This window comes from Lepidochelys olivacea (genome assembly GCF_965140295.1).
Source record: "Lepidochelys olivacea isolate rLepOli2 genome assembly, chromosome: 1".
NCBI classification, from domain to species: domain Eukaryota; kingdom Metazoa; phylum Chordata; order Testudines; family Cheloniidae; genus Lepidochelys; species Lepidochelys olivacea.
In genome coordinates this window covers 57,565,502-57,591,601 of record NC_140411.1, presented here as the reverse complement: position 1 = coordinate 57,591,601, position 26,100 = coordinate 57,565,502, and the positions used below count along the sequence as shown (strand labels likewise).

Here is a 26,100-nt window from a genome sequence, read left to right as displayed (position 1 = left end):
TGTGTCCATGCTGATGATGGGTTCTGCTCAACAACAATCCAAAGCAGAGCGGACCAACGCATGTTCATTTTCATCATCTCAGTCAGATGCCACAAGCAGGTTTTCTTTTTTGGTGTTTTGGGTTCTGTAGTTTCCCCATCTGAGTGTTGCTCTTTTAAGACTTCTGAAAGCATGCTCCACACCTCATCCCTCTCAGATTTTGGACGGCACTTCAGATTCTTAAACCTTGGGTCAAGTGCCGTAGCTATTTTTAGAAATCTCACATTAGTACCTTCTTTGCATTTTGTCAAATCTGCAGTGACAGCGTTATTAAAACGAACATGTTCTGGGTCATTATCCGAGACTGCTATAACATGAAATATATGGCCGAAAGTGGGTAAAACAGAACAGGAGACATGCAATTCTCCCTCAAGGAGTTCAGTCACAAATTTAATTAATGCATTATTTTTTTAACAAGCATCATCAGAATGAAAGCATGTCCTCTGGAATGGTGGCTGAAGCATGAAGGGACATACAAATGTTTAGAATATCTGGAACGTAAATACCTTGCAACGTCAGTTATAAAAGTGCCATGTGAACACCTGTTCTCACTTTCATGTGACATTGTAAATAGAAGCAGGCAGCAGTATCTCCCGTAAATGTAAACAAACTTGTTTGTTTTAGTGATTGGCAGAATAAGAAGTAGGACCTGAGTGGACTTGTAGGCTCTAAATTTTTTTTTTTTTTTTGGAGTGCAGTTATGTAACAAAAAAAATCTACATTTGTAAGTTACACTTTCACAATAAAGATATTGCACTACGTGTATGAGGTGAATTGAAAAATACTATTTCTTTTATAATTTTTACAGTGAATATATTTGTAATAAAAATAAAGTGAGTACTGTATATTTGAAAATATAGAAAAACATCCAAAAATATTTAATAAATTTCAGTTGGTATTCTATTAACAGTGCGATTAATCGTGATTAATTTTTTCGTTAATCGTGTGAGTTAACTGCGATTAATTGACAGCCGTATCAATTATATTTAAACAGGGTTTTTATAACTTTAAAAATGTAAGTTAAATAGATAGTAACAAAATAACTGCAGAGTGGAAGCAGTCTTATAGTTCAGGGACGGCACTGGGATTCAGGATACTAGGGTTCAATTCAGAGGGGTCTGCCATAAGTTTCCAGTGTGATCTTGGGCAGATCACTTCATCTCTGTGTGCCTGTGTTTTCCATCTGCAAAAAGGGGAGAATTTGCATCATTTGTCAACTTACCGTAAACTCTATCTCTATGCACACATGGTTATGAACAGGGCAAGTGGTGCAGTAGTGTCTTGACCGGGTGTTAGTACTAGCAACAAAAAAATATCAGTGGTGAGTCTTAAAACTCAAAGGCAAGCAGGAGTAATTACTCAGTGAGTAGACAGCACTACATTACCTGTGTAATTCATCCTTGCAAACTTTTACTTGCTTGTTCACCTGGGGTGATTTTTTTCTGCTGGTTAATTAAACATTACATTTATTTTTATCACAGTAAGGGCAGATGAATAATTTGATGGTTAGGGTAGTAAAAACCTGAGTTTTTTGAGGGTGCTCTATAGAAGAGAAGGCAAAACTGAAACTGACACGTGAATGTTCTCTCTCTTGCATGGCAGCTATGGTGCTACTAAAAAGATCTCGAACTCCTATTTTCAAAGCAGACAGACCTTTCATCTTTTTCCTAAGGCACGCCAATACAGGTACACAATTCATTTATTCAGTATAGGAGTCACTCACCTAACAGTAAAAAAATCTTATGAGTGTGTCCCATAAATAAATAAGGAGCTATTCTCTAAAATGACTTCAATTTCCATAAAACTCCTTTAAAAACAATCTGTAGAATAAATTTTCAACTATAAACAGTGGAAGCAGAAAAATTGACAATCATGGGAATTCAGTTAGACTGTTCTTCAGCATAAATTTAGTAACCAAAGGCACTCTGATGGCCCTGGGGACTAACATCCATTTATCCAAAGAATGGAAAGGTAAAGCACATGCAGGGGCAGTACAAGTTTCTCCTCCCCTGTCCTGCCTCTATGACTCAAATCTAAGCATCTCCTGATCTGGAGAGGCATGGGGCCTAATCTGTCCTGCCACTGCTTTGTGTCTTGCCGAGACAAGCAAGAAAGTTGCCACTTGTAAGTATTAGAAGTGTCTTTAGTGAGCAAATTGAACAAAAAAAAATAAAACTTACTATACTCAACTATGCTCAACTATACTCAACATTAATAGGATGAAAATTGGACTGTAAAATACAAATTTAGAGAAATCAAGTAGAGCAAGAAAGAAACCACAGACAGCATTCTAATCAGAATAGCACCAGAAACAGTCATATAGTATTGCAAATCACATTTTTTTCTTCTATTTATCATAAAAAAGTGTAAAAATGTACATTTGTTTTTGGTAGAAGTCTGTCTTTGGGGAGGGGAAAAGAGTAAATAAAGCTACTATTAAAAATAGTGATGTTTAATGTTTGGTTTATTATCCATTTGGGAGGCAGCAAGCTCCAAACTCCTACCACCTGCAAGTTAGGTCTCACTACAGAACAAAAGCCCAGAAACTCTCCCCTCATATTTATATTCTGCAATGTGCTAGGCACTTTCCAAAGACTTCGGAAAATATAGCCCTTGACCCAATTATGGTACAGTTAAGAGCACCACCGTCTTCTCTGAAATTCAACTTCAGAACAGATCTGTCTAGAGAAAAAAAGACAAGCTGATAAACTGAAATGCGATGATATCTTAAGTGATTTAAAGCATAGATGAATTATGAATCTAATGAGGCAGTAACCCAATGGGCCAAATCCATCTCTGCTGTAACTCTAGTACATATACATAGGAATGAATCTGACCCATTACTATTTGGTCAAGTTCAAAGCCATTTTCATTTTGGCCAAGATTTAATCATACTAGATAAGGGAGCTTCTTGTTCAGCTGCCAACACTTTAATAAGCAACTGAATCTAATGTGCAAATTAACAAATTAATCTGGCCCTTAACTGGTTTCACAAACTTTTAAAAAAGCAAGAGTTACTGCAATTGGACCCACAAAACCAATATTTGCATGTATGTGACCATCTGACAGTTAACCAACAAGTTGCATGTAAAAATTAGGTGCACAATTACATGTATACACTTTTTGCAAGTTAGGCCATGAGTGTTTGAGTGTGCAATTTTAATGAAGTGTTTATTTTAATTCACAGGTTCAGTGCTCTTTATAGGAAGAGTTACAAATCCCTCAGAATAAGTGTGTCCAATGCACCCTCCCCTTATTCCTTCTGCAGCCATCTTTCCTTCAGTGAGATTGACGCACACTATGCATATTTATTAAAAACTGGATACTTAAAAGTATTTTGCAAAAAATCCACAAGAGCGGATAAATGTTTAACCAAATAATCTTATAAATAAAAATGTGTTACTTTTGCATTTTGTGTAGTGTGCTTTTATTTTGTTGCTGTATAAAAGCATCTTTTACTCTTTTTAAAAAATGGTTGGAGTCACAAGGTAACAGGAGACTAGCTAAAACCAACAGAATGCATTAGTTACTTGTGTTCTTTGCTCACAAGACTGAATCAGCTGAGAGGAGGCAATACCAACCCACCACAAAGCTTTACATTATCTGCTATTTTTCAAGTGGTGGTTTATTTTCTGCTCCTGAAATTAAAATTTTAAACAAAAAATTAAAAACTGAATTAGGTTCCAGAATCAGTTACATTATCAAGCTGAAGTGCTGAGGTAAACAAGCAGCCTGAAGTGCATCCAAGAAATAATCCAGCTGAGAGACAGGCTGTTAAGGAATTGGCACCAGGACACCAGAGTACAAGCCCACTGGGGACTCTATGTACCCGAGTTGCTAATCTGAGCCACCACGTCTACGCTACTGTTGTCACCTGGTTGAGCTAAATTAAAGCTAACAGCACAGGTAAGCATACCTGTGCTACACTCACACCTTCACTTGTAGTAGACATAGCCTGAGTGTCTCTACTCACCTAAACTGAATCAGTACCACCACATACATTACTTCCAATGCAGACTTTACAGCAAAAAAATTCTCTTTTACTTTACAGTGCAGGGCCTGGGAAGGGAGAGAGGGTTAGGTACACAAGCAGCCTCGTTAAGGAGCAAAGGATAAGGTTGGCATAACTGGAAGGATGGTTAAATCTCAAAGAAAAATTAAATAATCCCACATTTTGCCATTTCTCTGGTGTGAATACAGTACATGAGATCTGTGACGCTGTTCAGTAAAAATAAGACTTAGAATACATGATGCTATGCCAACTTATCACCATAACTATGTGGCCAAATGGCAGCTTTCTTAGTTTCTTTTCATAATTTATATCTTATTCTGAGAACCAAGTAGTCAGCATTTCCAATGAGGCTTAAAATTGTAGCTGGTTCCTCAAAACTGACAATAAAACTGTAAATCTAAAAAGGGGAGGAGAGAAATGAGCCACTTCAGTGAAAACTGTACTCATTCCTAACCACCAAAGATTAAAATAGAGGGCTTTTTATTGATGGAATAACAAAAGTGCTTTTTTTAAATATTTTTCAAAATACATTTGTACAACTTACAATAATATATCCAAAATAACTGTATATACAAAACATTACCTTGTTTAATGTATGTGCTTTTCTTGAAATTACAAAGCAACTTTTTTACCTTTTTTTTTTTTTTTTTTTTGGCAAAGTTCAACCTTAACAGAGATGATAGTTTTGAAGGTTGGGTTAAGAAAATAGAACCTGAGGGAAAGTGACATTTACGTCAATGACAAGCAAGAAATTCTCTGTTCTTAGTTTGTTAAATAAAAATGCTTTTAGTGACATTTTTCACATTACAAAAATAACAAATGAAGAAAAAGATTACATATACTTTTTCCATCATACTAGAGGGCAGCTTTTAGTCTTTCAGATAGGGTACTTGAGCCAAGAGTGCATGTCAAAAATGAATGCAGGTAATACAGCCGTGCCCTACTGTGGCTTTTCGATGTGTAAAACATCTCTTAGCTGCTGTTGATATGGTTAACTTGGTTGGATCTGCGATGGATTTCTTCCAGAAAACCCTCAAGCTGTTCTATCAGCATTCGTTTTTTAAACCTGAACGGAAAAGGAAGTATAAAAATAATGCTGTTAATATTAAACTGACAGTGTAAAGAAATGGAATTTTCAAAACTAGACCTTAACTCTGAAAACTTTTCACTACATACATCAGAGGTTCACTGTATATGCACTCTTGTCTGTAGAAGTTCTGGCAAGCTACTGTCATAGCACAATTATTTATTCTGACCCTCTTTCCTGTATGTATTCACTGACAAAAACTTAATTAACAGAGTCAAGATTATCCAGTGATACCATGTGCCTTTCCAGAACGTTGAAGTCAGCAAAACTCAAACCTCTAAAAACCAGGAAATACAAAATTAACATATATGCCAATGCAACCTTAACTCTACACTCTGAGCAATGACCAAATACATCCATAATGCACATATCTGCACAGTGCCTTTGCAGACACTGTAGAATGCTCGGGGTATAGGCACATGACCAATGTAGGACACAACTGTACTGAACAGGAGATACCTATATTTAAGCCCACTCCATAGAAATACCCCTGCTGCTGAATTTTACAATTTCAGTCCCTTTTACGAACACTTTCACCCTTATGCACAAGACGCTATTTAACACACTTTCACTCACCCCCCCCATTAAACCCACAGACCACTCGTATCCTGCCTCATTGTGGACATTCCCCATAGCAGTAAGACCCTAGTGCACAGCTACTAACACAACCTTCCAAACTCATTGCTAAAAGGAGCATATTGGATCTCAATAGGTACACATGTACCGCTTTCCTTTATTCACACACAGAGGGGGACAAAGAGAGGGGTGCAGAAGTCCCTAGATCTCACATCACAATCAAGCTCTGCCGTACTGCACCAACCAATCCTCTAAACATTCAGTACAGCTACACCTGGTGTGCATGTAGATAATTCCCATTGGCTACTACCAGCTCCAGGGCAGCAGAGTTAAGGTTTTGCTGGCATGCACATTAATTCTATATTCCTTGGTTTTCAGAAGTTAGAGTTTTGCTGAACTCTGTTTTCTAGAAGGGCACAAGATACTCCTGAGATAATGACAGGTTTCAGAGTAGCAGCCGTGTTAGTCTGTATTCACAAAAAGAAAAGCAGTACTTGTGGCACCTTAGAGACTAACAAATTTATTTGAGCATAAGCTTTCGTGAGCTACAGCTCACTTCATCGGATGCATTTTCCACTGAATGCATCCGATGAAGTGAGCTGTAGCTCACAAAAGCTTATGCTCAAATAAATTTGTTAGTCTCTAAGGTGCCACAAGTCCTCCTGTTCTTTTTCCTGAGATAATGCTTAGACTTCATACCACTGCTCCAGCATTCCCTCCATTATACCATTGTTCTGACCTCAGCTCCTCACATCCTACTGATTTGAAACCCATTCCCCTATTGCCCTTTCCCCTCCTCCCCCACAGAGCAGCTTCACCCTTCTCCACACCCCTGGCTTTGTAGGGGTGGGAAGGTGGTGTGTCTGAGAAGTGCCCATATCAGCTGTAAGCAGGAAAAGAGAGTAGAAAGAAAAAATCCCTGTGAATCTGGACCTAGTGTGTGGGGAAGGGGCTCTACATATCCATCTGCAGCACAGGAAGCTCAGACAGGTGTGAAGTGGCCCATTCATCTCAATGAGATGTTCTGCGCTGAATGAGAACACTCCATGAAGAAAGCTCTGAGACATGTAAACTGTTCCATTTATCTCAATAGGTATTTCCGTCCCCAATTTTCAGTGACAGTGCTATGAGTCTGTGATATGCACCGAGCATGCCTATTCCCAACTCCTGGCCTTGGTCTCAGCACTATGTGCTTGGTGCATGTTCCAAGCATGCCTATTCTCAGCTTCCCATCCAGGGGGGCAGCCACACCATGCACTACCCACCCGCCAATTCCAGCACGTGCGCACGCGCACACACGGCAGGGAAAGGAGTTAGGACCCCTCAGAGAGTCAAGGCTCCCATGTGTCTGGGTTTGACATGAGGGGCAGGCAGAGGAGCTCAGATCCCCTCAGAGGGGCAGCCCGACCCTTCAGCAGAGTTCTTCCAACATGGCTGAAACTTTTCAACAACCAATTATTAGCAGTAAGACAACAACTTAATAACAATCAATTTAAGGCAAAAATTATATGTTTAAGTCTCACTTTAGAGAAAATTTTCAGTTTGTATTCTGGTCACTTTCCAGACCACTGGGGTGAGTTAAATGAGGAGAGAGGCTGCTAACAGAAAGAAATCTTATTTTGCTACACAGCTTCTCTGGATGAAACTGAAACCACAGGGAAACCATTGGGTGAGGCTTTAAAGGAAATTCCTACCAGAACCCATGTTGGGGTGGGTGATTTCTGGTAGGTTTATTAGCATGCTTGTAGATTTTATTGTTTTCTCCGTAGTGCTTTTATTTTAATCAAATATGCTTGCTTAGAAGAACCGTGAGATAGCTTAACTGTGGACAGTTACACTACTAGTCTCTGAAGAGAAAGCAAGCAGGTCTGTTTAGAAAGTCTATGTTGCTGGGAATAACAGTGAAGGCAGGGAACTGTTCAACCTGTCAAAAAGGAGAGAGATACATGTTTCTACACAAGAAAGGCAATGGGTAGAGAACCAGAAGCCTGAGAATGGGTGCTCTTGCTGAACCACTAATGGGAATCAGATGTAGTTGCCCTGACCTGTGACTTTTCAGCTTGGAAAAAGAGACAACTGGAGGGGTGGGAGCGGGGTGGGGGGAGAGAGATGATAGAAGTCTATAAAATCGTAACTGGTGTAGAGAAAGTAAATAAGAAAGTGTTATTTACTCCTTCTAATACAAGAACTAAGGGTCACCACATGAAATTAATAGGCAGCAGGTTTAAAACAAAAGGAAGTATTTCTTCACACAAATGCACAACCTATAAAACTTTTTGCCAGAGGATGTTGTGAAGGCCAAGACTATCACGGTTCAAAAAAGAACTAGATAAGTTCATGGAGGACAGGTCCATCAACAGCTATTAGCTAGGATGGGCAGGTGTGACACAGGGCCAGAAAGGGTTAAGTAACTTGTAGGCTAAATGACCCTAATTCAACCTTTAAAGACATATTAGAGAAGTATATAAATGGTAATTAGGGCTATTCCTTATAAATAGCTAACACAGCCATGTTAGATAGACTAGAACTTTGAAATGTAAACGTGTATTATTAGAGAATGAGAGGTAATACTAATTTTATGGTTTCAGAGTAACAGCCATGTTAGTCTGTATTCGCAAAAAGAAAAGGAGTACTTGTGGCACCTTAGAGACTAACCAATTTATTTGAGCATAAGCTTTCGTGAGCTACAGCTCACTTCATCTGATACAGTGAGCTGTAGCTCACGAAAGCTCATGCTCAAATAAATTGGTTAGTCTCTAAGGTGCCACAAGTACTCCTTTTCTTTTTGTGAACCTAGGGACTAATTCTGAAAGAACTCTTTGCAACTCTACAACTCATCATCTCTACTAAGAGACTGATCTAAGAACTATATTCACATCTGTATGTATGTCTTTTAACCAGTACTCAGCTCTCTTTTTAAATAAATTTTAGTTTAGTTAATAAGAATTGACTGTAAGCATGTATTTGGGCAAGAACTGAAATATTAACTGGCATGGATAGAACTTTTTCATATGATGAACAAGTTTTTCAATAATCCTCATTATATTTGACTTGGCTGTCTGGGAGGAAGCAACAAGGCTGGGTTGCTTTAAGGGAACTGTGTTATTGGCTTCTGGGTAACAAGTAAGGCATTATAGAAGCTGTTTTGTTACTAGCTTGGTATTCTTGAGACACATCTTTAGAGCCCTCAGAATACCCATTTATACCACAACCTTCCAAAGGAGGTCTAAGGGTTAGAACAAAACAATGGGAGAACTATGGGCTTGTCTTCACTATGGGGAAATCAACACTGCTGCAATTGCCGCAGCAGGGGTCAATTTAGCAGGTCTAACGAAGACCTGCTGAATTGACGGCAGAGTGCTGTCCGGTCGACCCCAGTACTCAGTAGCGTAGCTTGGGGAGGAGCGGGGCAGTGGCCACTCCCCCACAGAGCACAAGTTGCGCCTTTAAAAAATTTTTGCGCCTTTTGAATTTTTACTCACCCAGCAGTGCTCTGGGTCTTCGGCGGCGGGTCAGGCAGCGCTCCAGGTCTTCATTTGCTCCGGTCTTCGGCGGCATTTCGGTGGCGGGCATCCTTCAGTGCCACCGAAGACCGGAGCGAGTGAAGAACCCGACGCCGAAGTGCCGCTGAAGACCCAGAGCACTGCCAGGTGAGTACAAGTGGGTGGTGCCTTTTTTATCTCCACTCCCCCTGTTTTCTCCACCTGGCTCGCCACTGCTAGTACTCCAGCTGTCTGAGAAGAGAAAGGGAAGTTCACTGGAGAGAGTCTCCCATCGACCCAGCACAGTGGAGACACCGGTGTAAGTCGACCTAAGCTACGTTGACTCCAGCTACGTGAACAGTGTAGCTGGAGTAGTGTAACTTAGGTCGACAAGCAATATGTCCCAGGAACTGCGGAAAGAGGAACTCCCCTTAAACAAAGGTGTCTGGAGCTATAAGAATAACCTTTTCCTCATGTCAACCATGATGGAGTTCTTGTATAGCGGAGAGGCCAGAGCCCCACTGTGCTGGGCCTTGTGCAAACAAAGAAGCAGTCCCTGCCTCCAGAGCTTTGTTTCCTCTTGCACCAGAAACCTAAGTTTGACCAGATCAATGAATGCAATTTCCTGATTGAGTTCTGTCTAGATACCAAAATGTATGAAGAAGCTAATGGAAAATCCATACTAAACTACATTTCTCTTCCAGTAGCCAGGTAGTTAACTGTAGCTGTTCCTAGTCCAGACAAAGGAGTCCATACTTCAAGAGGAGGTCTGGTCCTTACTATAAGTGACTTCTGTGGTAGCATTGGAAGAGGAATTCAATTCTCCCCTTTCCTGTAGCCTTTATGTTAACTGTCTTGAAAGGTAACAGATTCTTCTCCGTCCAGGACATTATTTCCACTGGCCTGGAAATGTTTGTCCTTTGATTACTTCCTAGTTTTGGAAGCAATATAAACATTCATACCTCAATCATAAGCCAACCTCCAATGGGAAGCAACAAACTTCTCCAGTAACCACAATGAATTGCCTACTACATGGTTTTCTTGTACTTTCTTCTGAAGTGGCACTGGCCACGGTCATACAGGACACCGGTCCAATCCTGTATGGTCACATTTAGGGCAGGGGTTGGTTCAAACACACCACTCAGAACTATAAAAGGGAGTTAAAAGGATGCATACTCTAAAATTTTGGAAAATGTGTCTTTCAAGTATGCTCCCTACTTGATAGGCTTGCTTCCACAGTGAGTGTACAAGGGTCTAGAGTGAAAATTGGGTTTGCTTTCAGCATGTTTGTACTTACTTGCCCGCAAAGGGACATTCAGATGTGATGGGAGAATGATACCTAATTTTGCATTGTATCAGGTGTGCAGTTCCTTGTCCTTTAGAGGGCAAGGAACTGCACACATGATACACTGCAAAATTGTTATACAAAATAAATTCTGCAGGCACATTTGGGTTAACCTATTAAGGGGCTGAAGCCAATGTGTAGCACCAGAAACCCCAGCCTTTGGAGATAACTAGCTACGGATGACTACTGCCAGGAAGTGACTGATATAACAACCTATGACCTGTGCCTTCCTGTGACTACTAGCAGTCATTTCTTAAGACTCTGGATGCAGAGGGTAGATCAGAAGGAAGAGTCTTATACAGGAATTGTGAATTCTCATACACAAATGCTCTTTTTCATGCTGAGGATTTTGTTAGTTTGGAGGATATTCTATCAATCTATCCTTGGAAGCTTCTCCTTCAGAATTTTTGCTCTGCTGGGGAAATAGTCCTTTCCTTGACAGTGTTTATGTTGATAGCAAAAAACGTATTGCTATGCTGGCTTTGAAGTGAGGGTTGAAGCTTCTCTGCATCCTCAGCAACTAATTCCTCTGTTTCTCCAAACAGCTGCTCACCTATAAGTATGTGTTTAGGATGACTGATTGGTATTCACAGGTGCACAGCTTCCTTGTAGCTACCACATTAGAAGCCAGTGCGCTTCTCACAAAATCACATCAAGGGCTTGATCAGGTCAAAAACCAGAGATGTTTCACTCCAGACAAAAAAAAGTCATACCCCTAGACCAGAGGTGGGCAAACTACGGCCCATGGGCCACATCCGGCCCATGGGACCATCCTGGCCAGCCCCTGAGGCTGTCCCCCGGCCCCTCCCCTGCAGCCACGCCGCCATGTGACACAATGCTCTGGGTGGCAGGGCTGCAGAGTCCGGCCTGACCTGGTGCTCTGTGCTACACAGAGCGGCTGCCTCTCCTGGTGCAGCCGTGCTGCCAGCCACCGGTGCTCCAGGCAGCGCAGTGCGGGGGCAGGTTGGATAGAGGGCAGGGGAGTTCGGGGGGTGGTTAGGGATGTGGACAGGGGTCGGGGCGGTCAGAGGGTGGGAGTGAATGGGGCAGGGGTCGGGGGGGGTTGGATGGGGCGGTGGGGGCCATCAGGGGACCAAGAGCAGGGGGGTGGGGGGGTGGATGGGGCAGAAGTCCCAGGGAGGCCATCAGGGGCTGAGAAGCAGGGGGGTCAGATAGGGGGCAGGGGCTGGGCCATGCCTGGCTGTTTGTGGAGGCACAACCTCCCCTAACTGGCCCTCCATACAACTTCAGAAACTCGATGCGGCCCTCAGGCCAAGAAGTTTGCTCACCCCAGCCCTAGACGATGTAGCACTTGCATGCCACCTAGTAGGCTTTCCTTACAAAAATATATGAACATTTTTTGGTCTGAATGGATATAGCTGAGGGTTTGAAATTATTATTCAGTGTCTTTTGGAAGAAAATCCCCTTCTGAAGACATGACTGTCTTTAACTGGTGGAGCTACCTCTGCACCGAACTTTGGAAATTTGTTTTTATACATTTTAGTTTAACATTTGGATTTAATCAGAAGTCCTCATTCAGATTTTACGATGTCCCAAAAGAGGCTTCTATGGGAAGCTGTGTATCTAATAATGCTTGAAATGGAATATATTTTATTAATGAGTTACTGGCATCCTGTCCTACAAAATCCTGCAGGCTTTTTTGGTTTTTTTTGGTGGGGGTGGTGTTTGATGGTGCATGTGTGGTATTTGCTCATGTTGTTCACAGAGGGAGGTAGCATGATAGTCATCCTGGCCTGAGGACCACTTAGGGAAGAGTATTGGTACAAATACCTTAATTTAATTGAGGAAGTAACTTGTTAGAGGTCCCTAGAAGCCTGAAAGGTTGCCTGCTTGCTCCTCCACTCTGGCTAGCACCCAAGGGGCAACCTAATAAAATTTGGCGCTTTGTTCAGTAAATTGGGAGTTATTTTGAACCCTGGAGGAGATTTCTTATTTACAGCTTCATGGAGAGTGGAATCCTCATATGCCTCTGCTCTGGTCAGTCAGCATGAAATGCCCCTTACACTTTAATGTGGAGCCAGCCTGTGAAAAAGGGGAGGGGTAGAGAGAGACCCATTCCTTCCTCTTAGACTCTGAGCCCCTGTTCCTGGCTGATGAACAGAAGGCCCAACTCCCATTCTGCTGATGCCTGAAATCCAAGCCCCTTTTCCTAGCAGAGCGAGGGGCCCTGGGCTGAAAGCCAAACAGGTACAATTTCCATTACACTGCAGCTTGAGGGAGGGCTTCACAGGCACAGCAGTAACAGGCTTGTCTGCATGCTTCTGGGTGGGGAAGAGCTATGAGCTTAATATGAGCACTGAGAAATCTTCTTGAGGAAAGCCCCCAAAAACACTCCTTCAGGGCAAAAAGGAAAAGGAGAAGGGGTCTAACCCTGATTTTCATCCCACTTGTTCAATACTAACTGCTACCTTGCAAAGGTAATACCTGCTTTTGCCTTTTTGGGACCCAGAGATCTAAGGTTTGTGAGACTTACTCCGTAGCATCATAAAAATCCCTTAGTTCACAGTGGGAGGAAGGGGAGCTGTGCAGAAGTTCTTTTGTCAGGAAGCTCTGGACCCACTTCAGTATCTGGGGGGACTTTGGATCCTTTCAGGGGTTTGTACCCATTGACCTTGGACTGTTGCAGGATTTGCCCCTTCAGGGGGCCAAAGAATGTCCTTAGACTCTCTCCAAAAACTGCTCAGGAGTGCCTGAGCAGGCTTTTCTGCACTGGATTCATGGCTCCTCAGGGCAGACGAGAGGACTAGACATGTTGGTCCAACTCTGAACTCTGTGCCCTACCACTGCAAGGGTCACATGGCTGTGAACAGGCAGCGCATAATTCACCCTCTATAGAGCCTGTAAATGCTGCCTCATATTGAGAGCACTGCTTAGATTTAGCCCAGTGCTGGCCGGATAGCTCTGCCATACATAGGGGGAGGATGGGTGCAAGATGGAAAGAGGAGTCCCAGAGAGAAGATGCTGCAGTGCAGAGTCAGGTGATTGAAACTACCAGGCTGCCAAAAACCAGATCCAGGGGAGGAGGAGAACAAAGAACGAGTATAGATATTACTGCACAAAAATGACGGAATAAAACAGTCAAGAGAAGCTGAACTGCCAATATGTTCCACCATCAAAGGCAGAAAAACTGGTGTCCTGAGCTAAAGGGCAGGGCTTGTTGCTGAAGGCTCCAGCAACTCTGGTCACTGCCTCTGAATTCTGTTGACTGGGAGCATTACCGACGAATGAGGAAAGAAACTATGCAGCATCCTGAAGACACTAATTCTGAATGGACAACTCATCAAGCCCAACTAAGGGCTGCAAGAGATCCTAACACCAACAGAATTGGCATAATTTCACTGTGTTGGGAAAGTAAGGAAGCAAACACTATGCATAGGCCTCCATACACCTTACAAGCTAGAGCACACTTCTGAAGAGGAATTTGAGGATGGGTGGCATAGCATATGAGAGGGTTTAGCAAGGCATGGAGGCCAGAAGGGCTGTGCAGGTGCTCCATGAACTGTTCCCATGGTTATAGAGACAGGGACATCCTATCTATAACAAGCACAAGGACCAGGATTTTGCCCACTACCCACTACATCGATCTAACCTCTGACTAAGGAAGTGTGGATTTAGCTCCTTCTGGAGAAAGCCAACATGAGGAGTAGAAGGACATCTTTCTGGAGCAAGATGAATGATGCTCCCATATTAAAGTATATAAGGCCAGATCCTGAGCATTATATATAATTCCACTGTCGTTAATGAGTTTATGTTGAGTTACGTCATTGACATTCTGGCCCACAGTCTTTATAATACAGTCTCTCTCAACCTTTCCAGACTACTGTGTCCCTTTCAGGAGTCTGATTTTTGTCTTGAATACCGCCAAGTTACACCTTACTTAAAAACTACTTGCTTACACAATCAGACATAAAAATACAAAAGTGTCGCAGCACACTGTTATTGAAAAATTGCTGCTTCTCACTTTTACCATATAATTATAAAATAAATCAATTGGAATATAAATATTCTACTTACCTTTCAGTGTATAGTATATAGAACAGCGTAAAGAAGTCATTGTCTGTATGACATTTTAGTTTGTATGGACTTTGCTAGTGCTTCTTATGTAGCCTGTTGTAAAACTAGGCAAATATCTAGATGAACTGATGTACCCCTCTGGTTGAGAACCACTGGTTCTGGTTACAATACACAGCTCTTCGAAATGGGAAGCACACTCAAATTCGTCCTTCAGCAGTGCATTGCTCCACATTGTGGAATAGGACTGATTCTCTCCCATTTTACACCATTCTTATCCATGTAGGGTTTATCTACAGAGACTTACTGCTCAGCAAGTTAGGGTATAAATCTACCATGCACCAGGTTGCCACACAGTAACTGGCTGTGTGGACATGGATACTGTATACTATGGAACTTTTTCAAACAGCAGTAGGTCAAAGCACACTACAGAAGTCTTAGTGTGCAAGTAGCAGGGTTCACATGGCCAGTTAGCATGCAGCAAGCTAGTATACTGGACATTAACACCCCAGCTTGCTAGATTTATGTGGATTTATCAATTTCCTGCTTTTAACACCTTTAGTCATCACTTCCAAGATATTAAATTGAAAAGCAGCAGCAAAGAGCTGAGTTTGTACAAATATACAGGCTTGGGGGAAAAAAGAGCAAGAACTACATAGATCATGATGAACTAGAACAGAAGAGATTTCCTCCCAGGGCCTTTGCCTGTAATTTGAAGCATTTGTGTAGTTAATTTCTAGGATAAGTTAATCAAAATGTGAATGATAGTTACAAATGTGTGGGTCTCAAGCAGACATATATAGTAGTTATGGACATACCTCTGACTACAAACAGTACATTAGCATAATTTTACAAGATTTTTAGTTAGCTACATACCTTGAGGCTTCTTTAATAACATTCTGTAAAAATATTAGTCGTGTTTGTAAACTGCCTTGAACATGCTTCAGTAAAAAGAAGATTCTTTCATATTCTTAAAAAATAAAGCAAAAAAGTTCATTAGATGAAACCTACACAGATATATCTGTTGCAACACCCTGCTTTATGAGCATAATTGCAAGCTTCATTCAGCTTTTGTACAGCTTAAGTAATGGTACTGTATTTGTATTAAGTAGGCAAGTAAACATATAGGTTACCTACCTGTAACTGAAGATTCTTCGAAATGTGTTGTCCCTATCTGCATTCCACATGTAGGATACACATGTGCCTGAGTCCGGAATTTTTTTTGCGAGCAGCATCCATTGGCCTGCACATGTGCCATAGCTCTCCTCCTGCTCTGAACAGAGAGCATAAAAAGTGGTGCAGGCAGACACCTCTCCAGTTTCCCATTCTTACCACAGTTCAAACAATCCGCTGCAGAGGGGACTGAGGACGGGTAGTGAATACAGACCAGGACCACACATCTTGAAGAACTGCCGTTACAGGTAAGTAACCTCTATTTCTTCTTTGAGTGATAGTCCCTATGTGTATTCCACACGTGGGTGATTAACAAGCAGTAGTCAGATGGGGGTTGGGGAGAGGATGCAACAGTGGTAGCTGACTGTAGTACTACTGTCCTCACAGCTGTAACTGTAGTTGACAACTTGACCAGAACATAATATCTCATTAAGGTATGCAAAGAGCTCCACGTAGCTGCCCTAGATATCTCTAGGGGAGATATGTCTCTCAGAGATGCAGCAGAAGTAGTTTGCCCTCTAGTGGACACAGATGCTGGAACTAGGGGTGCTGCTGCACCCCCAGCTTGAAGTGGTTTCCATCATACACCAGGTTTACAGTTTGGTTCAATGGCTCTCAGTACCCACACTATACAAATTGTTCCAGCACCCCTGCTAGCAGAATGAGCACTCACACCCCCTCCAAAGGGGCATATGAGTTAGTTGGTAACAAAGGGTAATACAAACAACCCAAGATCCAATTTGAAAGTCTCTGCACCAATATAGCTAGATCACTTGATCGCTCTGCTATGGAAACAAATAATTTAGGTGTGTTTTTCCAACATCCTTTTTTCTTTGAAGATAAAAGCCCAAAGCCCTTCAGACATCTAGAGAATGCAGCTGTCTCTCTTCATCTGAGGCATGCAATTTTGGAAAAAATACTGGTAAGTGGATTTCCTGGCTCATGTAAAACTTGGAAACTACTTTAGGAACAAATCTAGAGTGGCGTCGTAATGAGTCCTTTTCTTTAAACAAGGAAGTATGTGGTAGGTCTGCCACAAGTGCTCCCAGTTCACAGACTCTTCTGGCTGACGTTATGGCTATAGAAAGGCCACCTTCATGGACGGATGGGCCGCAGCACATGTGGCTAGAAGCTTGGGGGGGGGGGGAGAGAAGTTAGTGAGTGACGATAAAACAAAACTGAGTCCATTAAGATATGAACTTCACCAATGGTGGAAAGGATCCGAGAATCTCCTTTAGAAGATTCTCCTGTGACAGGATCTCCTGTGACAGGATAAGTGACTCTTCCAAAGAACCTGTGATATCAGTGAGATGGGACAGAAGGTATACCCAATGACCCTTCCATGACACCAATAGGGCATCTCCCATTAAGCCTTTACCCAGGGCTGGTCTGGAGCAGTACCAAGGAAGTTTCCTGTTCTCCCATGAGGCAAAAAGATCCCAGGCCAGTGTTCCCCACTGGGCAAAGTTATCATCAAGAACAAAGCTGTGAATCTCTCATTTGTGATTTGTGGAAAAATGTCTATTCAGGCAGTCTGTTATTGAGTTTTGCACGCCTGGTAAATATATGCTGCTGCTAAGGTTATGCTATGATCGATGCATCAGTTACAGAGGGCAACTGCCTCTCTATGAACAGAGACAGACAAATCTCACTTTCTCCCTGCTTGTTTATGTAAAATACTGTTGTCATGTTGTCCGACATTGTTTGCACGTCTGGATTGGATGAGTGAGGGGAAGGCATCACAGATTTGATGGACCACCTAGCGTTCTAGTAAATTTATATGCATTCTGGACTTTTGTAGGGTCTGTGTCTTGTGCCATATAATGGCCCATGTGAGCACCCCAACTCAAGAGGGAAGCTTCCTACATGATGGTTGCCTTGGGAGTCAGATTGAGGAAAGGAATCCCCACACGAATGTTCTCTGGTGTTGTTCACCAGATGAGAGAGTCTAAAACTTTGGCCAAAACTGTCACATTACAATTTATGTTGCCTTTCTCTGCTGAGTACACAGAGAGAAGCCAGGCCTGTAGGCAGTGAAGCAGAAGCCTGGCGAACAGCATCAAGTGTGCGCATGAGGCCACGTGGCAGAGTGGGGAAAGGCAAGTTCTGATGAATGTCCTGGGTCTGATAGGGAACCTAAGAACAGCCATACTGAGTCAGATCAATGGTCCATTCAGCCCACTATCCTGTCTTTCGACAGTGGCCGATGCCAGATGCTTCAGAGGGAATGAACAGAACAGAGCAATTATCAAGTGATCCATCCCATTGTCCAGTCCCAGCACCTAACAGTAAGAAGCTTATGGATACCCAGAACATAGGATTGCATCTCTACCTATCTTGGCTAATAGCCATTAATGAACCTATCCTCCATGAACTCATCTAATTCTTTTCTGAACCCCGTTATAGTTACAGCCCTCACAACATCCCCTGGCAACAAGTCTCACAGGTTGACCGAGTGCTGTGTGAAGAAGTACTTCCTTTTGTTCCTGCTGCCTATTAATTTCATTGGGAGACATTTATTTCTTTTGTTATGTGAAGGGATAAATAACACTTTCTCCACACAATTCATGATTTTATAGACCTCTATAAAAGACCTCATATCCCCCCACATCCTCTTTTCCTAGCTGAATAGTCCCAATCTTTTAAATCTCTGCTCATACAGAAGCTGATCCATACCCTTAATCATTTTTGTTGCCCTTCTCTGTACCTTTTCAATTTCTAATACATCTTTTCTGAGATGGGGCAACAGTAGTCAAGGTGTGGCATACCATGGAGTTATATAGTAGTAGTATGCTATTTACTATCTTATTATCTATCCCTTTCCTAATAATTCTAACATGGTTAGCTTTTTTGACTGCTGCTGTACATTAAGCAGATATTTTCAGAGAACTATCCACAATGACTCCAACATCTCTTTTTTGAGTCATAAAAGTCCATTTAGATCCCATCATTTTGTATATATAGTTGGAATTATGTTTTCCAATGTGCATTACTTTGCATTTATCAACACTGAATGTCACTTGCATTACCCAGTCATCCCTTGTCACAGTCTGCCTTGGACTCAACTATCTTGAGTAATTTTGTATTGTTTGCAAATTTTGCTACCTCATTGTTTATCCCTTTTTCCAAATCATTTATGAATATGCTGAACAGCACTGGTCCCAATACAGATCCTTGGGCAACACCGCTATTTACACCACTATCCATTTTGAAAACTAACCATTTATTCCTATGCTTTGTTTCCTGTCTTTGAACTAATTATTGATCCATGAGAGGACTTTCCCTCTCATCTTAGGACTGCTAACTTTGTTTAAGAGCCTTTAAAAGGCTTTCTAAAAGCCCAAGTACACTATATCCACTGGATCACACTAGTCCACACGTTTGTTGATGAATTCAAATAGATTGGTGAGGTATGATTTCCCTTTACAGAATCTGTGTTGATGCTTCCCCAACAAATGGTGCTCTTCTATGTGTCTGATAATACTGTTCTTTACTATAGTTTCAACCAATTTTCCTGGTTCTGGAAGTTAGGCTTACCAGCCTGTAATTGCCAGGATGCCTCTGTAGTCTGTGTTAAAAATTGGCATCATATTAGCTAGCCTCCAATCATTTGATACAGAAGCTGATTTAAGTGATAGGTTACATACTCAGTTAATAGGTCTGAAATTTCATATTTGAGTTCCATTAGAACTCTTGGGTGAATATCATCTGATCCTGGTGACTTATTACTGTTTTTAATTTATCAATTTGTTCCAAAACCACCTCTATTGACACCTCAATCTGGGACATTTCCTAAGATTTGTCATCTAAAAAGAATGGCTCAGGTGTGGACATTTCCCTCACAGTCTCTGCGGTGAAAACCAATACAAAGTACTCATTTAGGTTCTTTTCAATGGTCTTGTCTTCCTTCAGTGCTCCTGTAGCACCTCAACTGTCCAGTGGCCCTATGATTGACCTTATATATGGAAGTGCTCATGGCATGAAACCTCTTGAGGTAGATATGCTCTTCTTGTGATCAAGTCCAATCTCTCCACTATAAAATTGATGAACCTTGCGGGGATCAACAGATTTTTTGTGATTGACGCAGACACCCAGGGAAGGAAGTAGACTGAACAGAACCACTGGACTTCCTCATAGGAACTGTCTGTCAGAAGTCAGTTGTCAACATAAAGGATTACTGTAAATTTCTCTCGTCTCATCCACGTTACTACTCTGAAAAAAACATTTGTAAAGATGTTAGGTGCTGCAGCTAGACCAAAGGGGAAGACTCTGAATTCGTAATGTTTTTGACCAAAGAGGAATCTCCTGTGAGCGGGTGGATGTCTACGTGCAAATATGTGTCTCAGGTCGAAAGCCATGAACCATGTGTCCTCTAACAAGGGAATTACTGATGCCAAGGATATCATGTGGAATTTTAGTTTTTGAATGAACCTGTTCAGCCGTCTCAGATTTAGAACTGACCTCCATTCCCCAACCTTGCTGGGGAATAAAGTAGAAAGGGGACTAGAATCCCTTCCTTTGAAGTTGAGGTGGAACCCTATCTATTACTCCCCTGAGGGCAAGGAAGTTCACCTCTTGTCACAGAATCTCCTTGTGAGAGTGGTCCTTGAAAACGGACCTGGGAAGGCGGTCTGTGGGTAGGAGGTAACAGCAGCTCAATCAGATAACCACCCTGAATAATCTAACACCCATCTGTCTGTAGTCAGGGCCCTCCAGATTTTTGGCAAATTGGGTAAGGCAGCCTTTGAATATCAGAGGAAGGGAGTGAAGCAGCATCAATAAAGGCACATGGGTCCTGTCAAAAGAAACTCTTCACTAGGGGATTAGAGCATAACATGGTGGTGGATGCTGCAGAGGCTGGGCTCCTGGGTATATAAACTTTCAGTCTCTTGTGTGGTGGCTCCTGTGGATGTTGGTGGTAAAACAGCTGAGGAGGCAGCCTTGCCCTATACATAAGTCTATAGTGTTTTCTCTTAGGGACCGCAGCATAAATGTTCAGCAAGTGAAGCGTTATCCTTGAGTCTTTGAGGGAGTGGAGACACTCATCTACCCTCTTGTGGAATAGGTGGATAGTACTGAAGGGGAGATCTTCGATGGTACTCTTCACCTCTCTAGGGAATCGCAGCTTGGAAGAAAGCTTTGGCCACCAATCTGCCCCCATTCACTAAGACCTAGAATTAGGCCCCCCTTTAGGGAGCTTGTCCTTAAATTCCAAAAAATTATAATTAGTAAAAATCATATTTGGACAAGCGTGCCTGATCACCTGAGATCCTGAACTGGAGGGAGGTGGAAGAGAAGACCTTTCTCCCTAGAAGGCTGAGTCACCTGGGTCCTTTTTCAGAGGGAGTAGCCTTTGGGTGCTGTTGCTTGGGCTGCTTTGTAGCTGCCTAAACCACAAAAGAGTTTAGCAGTGGGTGAGAGAACAAAAGCTCCCACCATGGATGGAACAAAGTAGTGCTTCTCAGAGCGGTTACAGGTGGGAGCACAAGAAGCAGGAGTGTGCCAACTATCTGTGCTGTGTCCATGATGGCCTCATTTATGAGGAGGGCCACTCAACTGGGACAGGAAGGCTGCAGAATGTTTAAAAAAATATGCTGCGGTTCCAGGACTTCCTCAAGCTGAATCTATAGCTCTGCAGCCACCCTAGGCATATTATTTCAAGTCATCTGGCAGAGACACAGATAATAGAGTAACCGCCTCATCTGGTGAAGACAACAAGATTGCTCCCAGAACCATATGATCTTCCTGAGTCTCCCCTTCCAAATATTCCAACAGGGCCAGTTGTGAGTGTCCAGGTGATGGAAAAATAGGACTCCTACACCAATCCTGGGTGTCTAGGGTAGGGATCCCACACTCTTCACAGTAGGATGGATCAACTGGCTGTTCATCCCGAGCCTTCACCATCAGTCCTGATGTTTGAACCATCAGATCCATATCTTTATACCCTTCCTTGGCAGAAATATGAGCCTCACACAGGCAGCAGAGGCAACGTTGTTGTTAGTTGCTCACCAAAAATGAATGAGGGCAGGAAACAGTTTTTGAACCCTGGACATTCTCAAGGGGAAAAAGTTACCGGGGGGGAAGACAATGGAAAAAAACACTAACTATACTATGTAGACTACTAAAACTAACTATACACAATAGCTTACAGCAATGACACAGTAAAAAAAAAAAAAAAAAAAAAAAAAGGAGCTGAGGACACCAAAGATTCTGACTCAGACCTTGAAACAGTAAGAAGGAACTGGAAAGGTGTCAGCCCACACCACCTTTTATGCCCTCGCTTCAGTGCACGAGGAGAGCTATGGCACATGTACAGGCCAATGGACACTGCTTGTAAAAAAAAATGTTCCAGACTCAAGCTCATGGTGCACATGCTTATCCCACGTGTGGAATATACATAGGGACCATCACTCAAAGAAAAATTAAAAGTTGTTAACTTTAATGTAAACATCAATTGTACTAAATCTAGGCTACTGTCAAAGTAGGTAAGTACAAAATCTGAATATAAACACAGATGGATTTAGTCCTATTCCACCCACCCACTCAGGAAAGTATGAAAGAAAACATTTTCAAACTTTCTAAAGAGGCCTTATAAACTTTGAATTAAAAGGATTTCCTCTCTACTACACATTAGGTTTCTCTTCTCTTATTTTTACTTCTGCTAGTAATCACAGATCTCTCTCTATTATAATTCTTGCATGACTCAGTAGCTTACAAAATACAATGTTCTAGTCTAAATATTTCAACTGAGTCTAGTTGTCTCTCCAATCATCTGGACACAAAGATAGTGGTTTGGGGTTCTTATACTTACTTCTTCCTGGCTTTCTAATCTCCTTCATAATTTGTGCTTTTAGTTCTATATTAACCTCTCTCGCACTTCTGGAATGTATCACTTTTTTCCCTTTGTTGGGCGAAGATGCTGGCAAGTTTTCTTGAGTACTTCGCTCTTTACCACCTGACTCTTCATGATTTTTCATAAATTCATCAATGCTAAGGTTATTAGTTCCTAAATGTTCATGGCCTAAATGCTCTGAATGAGTTGTTGGTCCGTCCAATGAATTGAATGGAGAAGAGGACACTGAAAATTCAGAATCCATAGCATTTGGAAAAACATCTGATGAAAGTGGGTCTGCAACATGATTCTCAATCACATCATCCGCTGCAATCTCGTTATTGGTTTCTGAAGCTGAAAAATAAAGACTATGAAGAGGGACAAGCTGGCACTCATGCATTAAAAAACATCAAAATCATGTATTGATAGATATCGGGGTAATCTAGTCTTGTGCAGTCATGTTGCAGCAGGTAGGTTTAGAGGAAGGTAAGAGATACTTCTGCAACACCAGGGGAGTCCCAAGATGATGTTGCTGGTGGCAGAGAACACCCTGGAATGTCCATTGAGGAGTAGTGGTCTAGCAATACAGGGAAGCATTCTTTATAAGGAAACGGGAAGAGTTACACAGACTAGCAACAAAGCAAGAAGTCAAATGAACAGAAGATAAAAGATGTTTCTGTGAGGAATTACTTACCTGGTCCCATTAAGATTAATGGGTAGAATTCACCTCAGTGCAGAAGGGCTGGCTCAAGGGCCCTGTGCAACACACAGGCCCACATTAAGGAATAAAGTTCACTCTTCACTGGAACGAAGCTCACCAGATAAGCTTGTGTGTTGCAATATTTTGGAGTGAGTCAGATCAAAGATTGTACTCACTAATGTAATCAGATATCAGTGAGACCCACTTAAAGGGATATACTGGCCTTGCTTTTACTTTATTCACTGTATTAAAAGAGAAGAGGGGAAACAAACTCTTTGTACTGAGAAGGTTCCTAAATTTTGTTATAAGAAGGTATATCCCAGTACTTCTGACTATATACAGTGATTCAATTGTAATTTGCCCTGGTGTCAATTCCCACAGGATTGTGAACTACATGCTTATTTGTAATATTGTCCGACCTCCGAGAAGTGAGAAAATTACTGCAAACCGCCAAATTCAAATGCACTATGTTCTGTATTTTATCAGCAAAGTGGAAAAGCGAACAACCAACAATGGTTGAAAATGTATTTTACCATATGAAAAACTTTAAAATATGTATTTGTTTATGCCTTTACCAGAAGTCCAAAAATTATTCCAGGCCAGGTTAAGTACAACACACTTCCTCCTGGAAAAAAGTCACACCACAAAAGAAGACTGACCCTAGTTTTTCAGACATCCTCTCTTTCAGAGGGACAATTTGTGCCTGCAAAAACTGAACTCTTCTGCCCACACTTATAGGAAGAAATCTTACTTAATCCGCTGCATACCTAACTTGAATCTGCAAATCAGTCATATATTTTGCCATCTGAATAGTAAGATTTAATAAAACATTTAGTTGCAAGCACAAAATTACACCTGCAAGAAGTGAGGCCAGGCTGAAATTCAGCTAAAATCAGGTGCTGGCTATTACTCTTGCATGTCTACTTGAATGCCTTATAGCAGTATCTAATTTTAAGTGTGGTCTTATCTAATTAATAGATTCCTGTGTTACAAGGGGAAAGATTATGAACCAAAAATAAGAAAATGCAACCACCACCTGAATAAAAATTTGGAATTAAAAAAGTCAGTGAACACCACAAGATGGAAGGTTTTAAATGTACCATGGTGCAAGGCAGCTAGGGAATCTTAAAGACACCATAATTAAAACAAGCTACAATTCCTCTGAAATTGAATATAAGGATTAACCAACTGATTTCACAAGGATCTGCTTAATACAGGAAGTCAAATGACAGAAGGAAACCGAACTACAATATTAAATTAGTAATATATGAAAAAATATGGGGCATATAAGAAAATGAGTTAAAACGTTAGTTAAAAAAGCTAAGGGGAAAGTAAAAAGCTTTTCAATATTGCTAAGAAAAGAGTGCTAGAAAAAAGTAGGCCTATTTGTAACAAAGGAGTTAAATGTAATGGCTGAAATATTAAATTCCTTTTTTAAACTCTTCATCTATCACAGAATAGGAAGGTAAGGACCCCTCTACTTGTCTCTGGTGCAAATGAACCTGAAATGTTAAATTAATACGTCCACTTTCTTATTACAAAAATGCTGAGGAAGAAAAGAGCAACAGAAATAATTAGGGGCTCAGAAGAGTGATTTATGGAGGAAAAATATAAATCCTCAATATAAAGAGCGCAGGTAAACAATCAACAAATATGGCAAGTCTATAAATATGAAACCCTCCCATATTCTTCCCCCTCTTAGATTTGCTGGGAGGGTAACTACTATAAATTTCACTGACGTTTATTTTACTTACTATAAAATCACAATCAATTTATGTATTACTAAATCCTAAAAATGTATGTATGTGAAACAATTAAAAGGCATAGGACAAGTACCTTTGTCTACATTGTATAATACTTTCCCTTGTACACATCAAGGTAGTTTTAGTTTTAGGAAGTGGTGTTTCAATGGCAGATAGTTAACAAATTTCAGAAACCTTTATATTGCTTTGAAATTACAGAAGAATGGCAGAGGTTTGAAACCTATGAGGTGCCAAATAAGCAAAGTAATTGGATAATTAAGGCTGAACATTTACATACTGACATTTTGGAACTGGATATTCAAATGCACGCATTTGAGAAATCTACAGCATGCTTACTTTCTTGATGAGTATTTGTTGTAGACCAACTAAAATTTTTTTTGTATAAACAGTAAAGCGAATTTTCTGAAGAGGAACCAAATGAAGGCAACAGGAAAAATTAACTGAAATAGAGTTACACTTACTTTTGAGAATAGGAATAGGTTTAACAAGATCTGGCTGTGCTTGCATTACAGGTGTAGGTGGTCCTTTTCCTCCAATATGATTGTTCATGACAGGAGGAGTCTGTGGCCGGCCTCTGAGAAGGGGTGACATACACCGACGTCTTTTAGGAATTCCTTGCATATTTGGTTCTCCAGGTCGTTTGTGCTTATTTTGAGGCCCTGATACAAATTCATCTGCTTCATCTATCATCATTCCCTGTAACAAATAAATCTGTTTTTTTTAAAAAAAAACTCAAATTTGTGTTATCTTGCATAGCAAGTTTAACAAAAAATATATCACATATCCAACAATTTCCTGACTTTTGCCAGATATAAGACAATCCAATCAGGAAAATATACCACCTTGTCTTGGCTTCTCTCAAATGCCAATTAAAAAAAACCTGGGCAAATGACTTACTTTGAGAGGGATGATGTATTGAAGACCACACTATAAACAATATGCCAAGTAAGAAAGCTGACTATGGTTATAAAATTTGTCTGTAAAACATGACCTCTAAACTGGAGTCAAATGCAAGGTAATTTTTAGTCAGTTAAATATTCAACTATCTTGGGAATTCAC

The 26,100-nt window shown here is 41.2% G+C and overlaps 2 protein-coding genes across 4 annotated transcripts in view; one reads left to right on the top strand and one right to left on the bottom strand.

Annotated features, from left to right (window-relative positions):
- SERPINE3 (serpin family E member 3) overlaps window positions 1-4,467 on the top strand; it is a 50,713-nt gene extending 46,246 nt beyond the window's left edge. The window contains exons 10-11 of the mRNA XM_084609902.1: window positions 1,642-1,725; window positions 3,227-4,467. Of these exons, the coding sequence (XP_084466028.1) occupies window positions 1,642-1,725; window positions 3,227-3,270 (128 nt within the window). The 3' untranslated portion in view covers window positions 3,271-4,467. The remainder of the gene's footprint in view (window positions 1-1,641; window positions 1,726-3,226) is intronic.
- A 179-nt stretch (window positions 4,468-4,646) lies between these two features.
- INTS6 (integrator complex subunit 6) overlaps window positions 4,647-26,100 on the bottom strand; it is a 76,048-nt gene continuing 54,594 nt past the window's right edge. For 2 of the 3 annotated variants that reach the window (XM_084643131.1, XM_084643130.1), the window contains 4 exons: window positions 25,503-25,737; window positions 22,558-22,932; window positions 15,450-15,543; window positions 4,647-5,117 (listed from right to left, as the gene is read on the bottom strand). In XM_084643131.1, coding sequence (XP_084499257.1) covers window positions 5,024-5,117; window positions 15,450-15,543; window positions 22,558-22,932; window positions 25,503-25,737 — 798 coding nt within the window. In that variant the 3' untranslated portion in view covers window positions 4,647-5,023. The remainder of the gene's footprint in view (window positions 5,118-15,449; window positions 15,544-22,557; window positions 22,933-25,502; window positions 25,738-26,100) is intronic. The other variant, XM_084643132.1, reaches the window with a different exon arrangement.